Genomic DNA, 9,753 nt, shown 5'->3' with positions numbered 1-9,753 from the left:
TGAAAAAGATCACCAAAAACATATATAGTTTATATATTGAAACCTTCCACCCAAAAGAAAAAATGTGAACTATAAAAGTAACTTTTGAAAAAAGTAGCAGTACGAATATGGTCTTACAAATAAGTACCAAAATTGGTTCATATCTGAGGCACAAAAAAATGATAAACTACATAAGTTTTGACAAAGGAAGAAGTACGCAGATGGATGGACATTTGACTAATCCTGGAGTCAGTGACACTGTTTCAATGCACTTTGCCATGTCTGCTCTTGGCCAGGAGTATAGCTGATACTGCAATGTTGTATAGACCTTTTATTAAAACATGTGAACAGGAAGTTAGAATGCTTAATCTTAATTTCAATTACCGATTGTCTGATAGGCCATGTTAGTGGCTGGAAGATTTTAATTAGGTGTTCTCAATTAATGTTAATATTTTCTCCATCTTCTTGTTTTCTGTTTCCTTGTGGTTTACTGCCATTAGCAATCTGTAGTTACATGCCAAGGTAATGTATATTTGGAAGATATCTGCGTGATAAGTGATGGCCTTTGTAGAGAAACTGAAATAGCATGGCTTTAATGACCAAGCATATTTACAGAGTTCGGATTCTACAATAAGCTGTAGGCCCCGTTGCTAAGTAACCAGTTGGTTCTTAGCCACATAAAATAAGTCTAATCCTTCGGGCCAGCCCTAGGAGAGCTGTTAATCAGCTCAGTGGTCTGGTAAAACTAAGGTATACTTAACTTTATAGAGTTGCAGAAGTGAGCTGAAGATGGCCGAGTGTAAGGGTTTTACCGTTGCTTACTGGACATGAAAATTTTTAAGCAATGTTGACCGTCTGTTCTTTCCCTACGAGGGCCTTGATGATTCCTCATTACTGTGAGCTGAAGATTAAGAGATACTCTTATAGGGCTCATGAAGAGTCATCCCTCTTTCTCCTGTTGTTAGATTAAGCTGACTTTATGTCAGCAAGGGCTTTTGCTCATGTGAGTAGTATGAAATAATCTTGATGATATTCTCTTAGATGCCTTCATTTCATCTTTGAAGGTTGTAACTTTATTATATATTGGTGGTTCATAATTTTTTCTTGCAATTCTTTGTTATTAGCTGTGGTCTATGTACTGAATTTCTACATTTTTCAATGAGTTTACTCTTCTATCATTATTCGTTAAAAGTTGCTAGAATTGTTCTCGCTTTCTATTGAGAGACTTCACCTAGTGCAATGGACAGGTGTGCTGATTGAATGTTTATAGGACTCACTCCATTCTCACACAGTCTTAAGGCACCTTAGAGTATTAATAGGTTTGTAGTATATCCCATCACAGTTAGGAAATGTTGTTTTACGTCTTGTTCATGTACATTAGCAAATGGGACTCTAAGAGAAGATCCCATTACTACACCTTGTGTAGAAGAACTTCCTTTAGCGTGAAAAAAGGGCACTTTTATAGTACAAAACAAGAACATTTCTTTAGCTGAATGTTTATTCAGGTTCAAAAGTGCAGCTTCCAGTCAGCAGAACCTACTCCAGGATCAAATTAATGATTTGAGCAAAGGTATGCTCATGAATAAGCACTCAACATTCATTCTTGCATTATTACTAGTGGGTTTTTCTGTCTTTAGGTAGTCAACGATTCACCAGTGTCATGTCATGTACTTCGTTTCTGCCACAGTCTTGGCTACCTAGCACAATTTCTTGTAACAAGATGCCAAAAGTGTCCAGAAAATGATCCTGTGTGACATTGTCTTTAACAAATGTTGTCATTACTCATTTGTGCTTTTGTGATATTTTAATGACCGTGCATAACTTTACTTTTGTATTAATATAAACAATTTAACAACTGATTAGTACAAATACTGGTAGAAAGATACTAAAAGATGCCTGAAAATGTGCATGTAAGATGCAGCTCTTAAAATATCTAAAGCAGCATTATCCAGTCCAATAAGCTTGAATAACTCAAGGCAAGTGCACTGATCACTATATACAATTTTTATTCGACTAATCATTTATAAAAGGAAATCCCAAATTAAAGTGATATCTTCTTGGAGGATATACAACCATCATGCCCCAAAAAGAATAACAAAAGGTGGTTTTGCAGAACTTAGAATCTTACAAACTAATTTGGCACTTAGCATTGTAGACTCATCTTTAAAAGTCATCATTTTGTAAATATCATACAATAAAGAATTTTAATAACTTATTAAATTTGTTAATTTGAATATATATCTATATATATATATATACATGTATATTAGATGAGCTGCAAGCTTTTGTTGAAAAGAATCATATTTACTGTGATAGTCATTCATCCCCTGATTACGTTTCAACCTCATGTTGGCTTCTGTTGCTCTTTCAACTTACTGTGCAATAACTGAATGTATTTGTCATTTCAATTAAAATTCTAAATCTAATCTCACTACCTAAATGAATTAAAGTAATCATCAAAAACTCTTGGCACATTGTAGCTTGTTGTAAAGTAGCATACAGATAACATGTAGAGAACATATACTAAATTATTTCATTGAGTGCTTCACAACATAACACCTCATACAATACGAGGATGAGTATGACAAACACTGATGTGTTGGATTTAATACTAGAATTATAATTCCCATGAATGATGAATGCATCGCGACAGATACGACAAACAAGGAGTCAGTGATGCTAGTGTGTCCTCTTGGATCTACTTTTGTACTACACTGTACCTAATTCGTTTAACAAAATCAGAACACAACTTACACCAAAGGAGCATTTACAGCCTGGAAATATCTGTGCATTTTTCACACGAGCCCTACATATTAAGAAAGATAATATTAGTTCCATTTTTTAAAGTGTGCTCTACTCAAAACAGAAACTGAACGAAGCCTTGAATACATTTATATAGAATGTTACTTTTTTGAGGCAAAAATGTGACTTTTCAAAATAATGTATGCCAAGGAGTTCAAAAGGGAGCTATCATTGAGAGCGTAGTAAAGTCTTCTTTGATGATATATAAATAACATCTAAGTGCAATGCAGAGCTTACTCTTCCATTGATATAGTAGAGTGGACAGACAGACAAAATTCCTCATGAATACCAGCAACTTTAAGTATATGAATAAAGTAATTATTCTTTAAGTAATAACATCAAATAAAGTCATGTTCTGATTATTCATAACGTGCACATCTCACAGTAACAATGGACTTGACCTTCATTTTCTTTCAAACTTACAAGAATATTACAATAACACATCATTTTCTGCCACCATTTTAAGTGACCCATTTTCAAAGCTGGAGCTTTCTGTATCTTTCATGACAGCATTCAGTTTTTCTTTGAGTGAACTATTCCATGATGCTTTAAACGTTTAAACAACTTTTTCACAGGTAACACTTACAGTTGAAGCAAACATATACAGATTAATGAAACATTATTAAGATGCCTAACAAAAATAATTTTAACTAAATCATTATCTTATGGCAGACCTTGTCTCTCACTTCATTTAGTACCACCACTCTCCACCCATATTCAAAATGTGATTTTAATACATTTTATAAAACCTAAAAAACAACGGCTTTCAAGACACACTATCAAAAGGCATGGCTTAATACTACTCAGTCCCACTGCCACATGACTCATCACATGAGTAAAAACACTCCCTTTGTCAGAGCGATGTCTCAAGAGGTGTTTTTAATCTTGGATGTATTCTGTGAAGGTCAGTGTCTCCTTTCATTTCAATGTATTTCATATTGCCTTCGTCATCTCCTAATCTTTTCTTTAGCCTTTCTTTCAGGAGTTCCACTTGTTTGTTGAGCAACTTGGTGATTTCTGATTCCCACTGACTTTTTGCAGCCTTAGAAGGAGCTCTGAAACTGTAGGTTAAAGTCTTTGTTGCTTCTGTTCGCACTTCGAGTTGGAAAGTGAGAGAATCTGGGGATGGTCCCATGCCAACAGTGTCCATACGAATTGAGTCGATGTACTTGTAACATGGAATGCGTGGCTCGAGGAGAAGAATCAGTGTGTTGAGGAGAACAACATACATTTCCTGCTTCAGAATCATTCCTGCTTGACGCACCTTAATTTTCCCTTCATGCAAAACGGGCCCACATTCACCTAAGTCAAACGGAGCTCCACTAATAGTTTCTGTTAGCAGGATTCTATTGGATTCCAAAGCACACTGATGAAGAACTTCAATGGCTTCTTCGATAAAATTCTTTTCCTTATCTTTATCATGTCTCTTAAACTTAGTAAGACTTTTGAAATATAATTCAAAATGTAAGACTGGGTACAGATAAATATTACGCAAATCCATTTCCTTCATCTGTTCATCGTAACGAGCACGATCTGCCAGAAAAACTGTGTAAAGCTCTAAAAATTCTTCTGCATTCTCTGTGAAACAACGGGCAATTTCCTCTGGGTCACCTGTATCACATGCTGTCAGCAGAAGTGGAGCAAAATGACAAGAATGAAAGGCGTACAGAGCTCTCATGTGATTTATAATGCATGGGGGTGGCTTTGAGAATTCATCATTAAGAAAAGTACCAAGTTGTTCATTAACACCATGAACATATTTCTTCTCATGATCTGCTAACGTAGCTATTTGAGAGCAATGATTCTCACTAATTTCCAGAGATTCTTTCTCATAGAGGACTACTTTTTGAAGGCTTGGGAACACTGCCTCAATTGTCAAGGGTGGTAGCCTTTCTGAATTTTTCCAGTTAATGGAGTTTTGATTGGCGCTTGGAAAAGTTGCACTCTGTTGCCTTATCAGTGGTTTGTTGCGGCTTAATATACTACTATTGCTCTTCTTGATCATAATATGCCTCCCACCAAAGTGTGATCCATCACTAACACTTCTTCCTAACGTAGGCCTTTCCTCATCAATGTCATCTGAATCACTAGCTGGGGTTGGAGATATTATTCTCATTGAAGATTTCTCAAAAGACTGCCCTCGTCGTACTTTGCTGCGCCTCACACTTGATAATACACCAGATTCTCCTTCAATAGCACTGTTCCTGGAATTTACTGTTTGTACTCTTTCACTGAGGATCTCCTTTAAAACGTTTATCCATTGCTGCTGTACGTTGATATTTTTAGCTTTAAACACATGAGGTACACTAGAACCTCTAGGCCCATTCCTAACATGCAGAGTGAACATGACACCTCTTTCAAGCTTTCCAAGGCCTACTTGATCCATACGAAAACTTGTGACATACTGATAATTTCTACCTCGCGACACAGTCAATATGAGCAAAGTTTGCAGAACCAAAACATGATAAGTGCGACGTGGCAAGTCTCCTCCTTTTCGTAACTGAAGATCACTGTGACGAATCAAGTTACCTAGGTCACTGATATCGAATGGTGATCCAGTAACAGCACCAAGAAAGAGTTTTGAGTCTGCCTTCTTCAGAGGAACCTTCAGAATTTCCATGGCTTTTTGAAGGACCTGTTTTTCTGCAGAGATTGAACATTTCTTGTGTATAGTCTCAAGTGTCAGTACGTAGTAATGTAATCTCATTCGAGGTTTTCTCAGCTTTTCTGGTAGCTCTGGCATATGAACTTTAAAATAATCCATGTGATCTTGGATGATTCTGTCAACTATTGGTATATTTTCCATGAAATAAACATAACTCTCGTAATCATCTTGATGCCGAGTAATGGCTTCACATATCTTTTTAACACTAGCGCCACTCTTTTGAAATTCACTATGTAGTTCTGTGTGCAAACGTATAAGAGACTTGACTTGCATGAACAACAGGGTCAGATTTTCTCTGATAAACTGAGGCGTATCAGGTCCTGCCAGTTGTTCCCTGTCATCTTCCAAGCTCTGTAGTGTTTTCACAAAATCTTTGTCGCTTTCAAGGAAGAATCGAAGCTCACACTCAATTGCCAAAGAATTAGACTCAGCAGAAGAAGAGCTGTTCCTTGACAGTGTTTCTATAGAATCATCATACAGCCTTTCTTGCACATTGGCATCTAGTCCCATATCCTCATAGTACTTCCCCTCCGACTGACAATCTGTGTCATCAGGATTTGATTCCAGCTCGTCTTCTGAATCAGAAGAACTCACTGCCTCTGGTGTTGGCGGCTCTGGAGTATCCGGAGATGGTGACAATTTACCAGGAGCCTTTGGTGAAGATTTTCTACTTCCTGTGGACGTTGTGAGGGATGCAAACATTGAAGTGAATTTCTTTCCCATGCCCTTACTCCAGGATGACTTGGGCTCCCGTTGTGTCTGGACTTGTAGTTCATTGCTGGAAAATGAATGCAAGTCAGTTTGATTTACAACCAAATGATAAACAGCATCAAATTCTATATACTGTAAATATATCTAAATAGCTTGCGTGAAGAAACAAATCTGGTACTTTCTTTAGTTGTGCAAACAAAAAAAATGTACTTAGGTCTTAATCATTTCTATTTGTTAAGAAAAATAAGAGTATTTGATCAATTTAATAAACCTTACTACAGTTATGATAAAAATGTTCATTAAGAAAGGTCAGAGTCCTCAGTAACTAAAAATTTTCATATACAAGTCCATGAACCCAAGTCTTGTATAAACTAATGAATAACAACTTTTTTACTTGAAAGCCTGAAAAAACTGGGAATTCCATATATTGAAGTAGCATACTTTGACATGAAATTCTCCTATAGCTTAAAATATCGTATGTAAGATTATTCATGAATGCAAATGATTAATAACCATTACTCTGAACATCTGAACTGGAAGCTGTAAGTAGTCAGTGATTTGTAAAAAAAAAAAAAAAAAATCTTATACAATGATTTGTAAGTAGGCCAATGTCTTTAATTGTATGGTGCCATGATTCCTCATATAACATACCATTTTGTTCTGGGAACGTAAATAAAAAATACTAATCTATAATTGTCAGAATGAATGAATTGAAAAACTCATCACAAAGATTCATATCTTTAATAGCTTTCCAATACTTTCCAAAGAGATTATATCACTTAGCATACTATGACAAACAGCTTGTCTCTAGCCATCTCTATTATTGTACAGTACTTTATTCTGTGCTCTTAAAGACACAATCCTGAACAATGCTCCAACTTGCTAAGTAATTTGGATGCTCTTTAGGTATCAAGAGTAACTTGGACAAGACATTATCAAAGATGGGAAGAACATCTGACTGACCAAGTCTGAACTTACCAAGTTTCATCTTGCTGAATACAGGTGTATTGACAATCTTGAAATGACTATTAAAGGAGATAAAGTATTAACTTTAAAGGAAGTTTACAAATAATGGAGAGCTACCATGTTTTACAGGAATGAATTACCACCATACTTTTGTTATGCCAATGTTTTTCACTATGGCACAACTACACAGAGGAAACTTTATGAAGCTTATGAGTGCATCATAATGATACAAAAAGGGGGCTGAAGGGGTTCCCTCCCCCCCCCCACAGTAACAGTGCTTCCCATGCAGTATAAAGTTTCAAACAGAGACTGGAGATATTAAATAAACTTTTGATACCATTGCATTATGAATACAGAATATTCTACTAGTATGTGTAACTGTTTTTCTTTGTTATGTTTTACATCGGGAATGATGTGTGCAATATGTTTATTATGTAGAGTGAGCATAACATATAGTTTTTATTGAACCTCTTTTTTTGCTTGCTTTTTAGGCAATTTTATACCACTTTTCTTAAGATTTTTACTTATGCTGCTAAGATACACAGTGGTTAGGATTCCTACTTCCGTTTTGATATTTGTATTTTTTCCTGTCAATATTCTTTTGTATAATCATATATCAAAATTGTAGCCTCTCGGCCTTTTTGTTTTTCTCATAAAATAATGTATTTGAATTTATATTCGAAATAAAATATTATTATTATTATTATTATTATTATTATTATTATTATTATTATTATTATTATTATTATTATTATTATTTCATCTATCACAGTCATCTTATTCGACTGGGTGGTTTTTATAGTGTGGGGTTCCGGGTTGCATCCTGCCTCCTTAGTAGTCCATCGTTTTTCTCACTACGTGCGCTGTTTCTAGTAGCACACTCTCCTGCATGAGTCCTGGAGCTACTTCGGCATCTAGTTTTTCCAGGTTCCTTTCCAGGGATCTTGGGATCGTGCCTAGTGTTCCAATGATTATGGGTACAATTTCCACTGGCATATCCCTTATCCTTATTTTGATTTTCAGGTCTTGATATTATTATTATTATTATTATTATTATTATTATTATTATTATTATTATTATTATTATTATTATTATTACTATAATCATAAAGATCTCATTATCGCATGAGTCAATAAAACGGTGAAGAAATCCAAAATGGTGTCAGTGTAACTATATATTAAAAATGTATGTACAAAACGAGGGCTTTGGAAAACCTGCTCGAATCTTCTTCTCAAGGAGAATCGAGCAGGTTCTCCAAAGCTTTCGTTTTGTATATATTTTAAATATATGTTTACAATGATGCCATTGCGAATTTTTCACCATTATTATTATTATTATTATTATTATTATTATTATTATTATTATTATTATTATTATTATTATTACTATTATTATTATTATTATTAGGAAGGAGAGATGGTCCGAAATATGCCACTAGTAAAGAGTAATGGGTTAAAATTATGGAACCCTCATAAAAGGAACAGGGGCTAGGTGTAAGATTGCCTACTGTAACATCTGTAGTGATCCAAAATAGAACAAATATCAATTTACCAAGAGAGATCAAACAATGAATCCTACCAGGTAGTATAGATGTTCAACACAAAGTAATGGGGACAATCAAATATGTAAATGGTAATACAATATTGGCTGAAAAAGCCCCATGCTGGACTGAATCAGTGGCTTCTGAAATATCAAGAGTAATGACAAAGAATTCTTCAATATTTCACTGAGTTAGGAAAGATCATTACCCAAAATGATGCTCTGGAGAAGCCATTATTATTATTATTATTATTATTATTATTATTATTATTATTATTATTATTATTATTATTATTATTATTATTCAGAACAAAACCCTATTCACATGGAGCATGCCCATAAGGGTCACTGACTTGAAATTCAGGCTTCCAACAAATATGATGTTCATTTGAAAGAAGTCACAGAAGGCAACAGAAAATGCAGAGAAAAGAGGTAAGTTATTAGAAAAGAAAAAATATATTAACACATTTATAAATAAATAAATAAAAATGTAAGTAAATTAGTAAAATACAAGCAGAATTGTTTTAGGGTAGCAATGCGTTGCATCTTCACTTGGACTTTGAAGTTCCAATTCCACATCATCCCCAGGGGAGACTGTTCCACATGTTCCACAATCCAACGGTCCAGTTCTGGTAATCAGAAAGCATTAGACTCCAGGTGTTGTGGAGATCATTACGAGTAAACAAAAGTAAATGAAATTTGGATAAAGGGTAAGCCACATAGTAAATTGGCTCAGTAAAACCTTGAGCAAAGGCCTTCCTCCTAAAGAACGCTACCAGTACTGTCCACCATATAAAATATTGATGACAAGTATCAAGGCAAGTTTGTCTTCAAACTCCTTAAGAATCAAGCTGATGCTACATACGTAGATTCTGGGTTTCTGGAATCTGTTTCACATTCCCTTATTCCGGTTATACAAAATGGCTAATGCTACTTATCCAGAATCAGCTACGTACGCATAAAGAAAAGAAACAAAGGCAAAGTTAAGGTGAAGATAACAATAATAAAAGAGGCTTAACGAACAAACTAATGGGGCCAAAAGAACTGCCTTAAACAAAGTAAATTCTCGTTCCATCTAACGATCCTTTGT

The 9,753-nt window shown here is 34.9% G+C and overlaps 1 protein-coding gene across 4 annotated transcripts in view; it reads right to left on the bottom strand.

The window, feature by feature from the left end:
- Positions 1-1,459: 1,459 nt before the first annotated feature.
- The window catches only part of LOC136845340 (uncharacterized), a 34,123-nt gene continuing 25,829 nt past the window's right edge, over positions 1,460-9,753 (bottom strand). For all 4 annotated transcript variants that reach the window (XM_067115570.1, XM_067115569.1, XM_067115571.1 and 1 more), the window contains exon 4: positions 1,460-6,224. In XM_067115570.1, coding sequence (XP_066971671.1) covers positions 3,635-6,224 — 2,590 coding nt within the window. In that variant the 3' untranslated portion in view covers positions 1,460-3,634. The remainder of the gene's footprint in view (positions 6,225-9,753) is intronic.

Source organism: Macrobrachium rosenbergii, chromosome 13 (assembly GCF_040412425.1).
Source record: "Macrobrachium rosenbergii isolate ZJJX-2024 chromosome 13, ASM4041242v1, whole genome shotgun sequence".
Taxonomy (NCBI): Eukaryota; Metazoa; Arthropoda; class Malacostraca; order Decapoda; family Palaemonidae; genus Macrobrachium; species Macrobrachium rosenbergii.
Note: the sequence above shows the minus strand (reverse complement) of the source record. Positions and strands in the feature narration are given on the sequence as shown.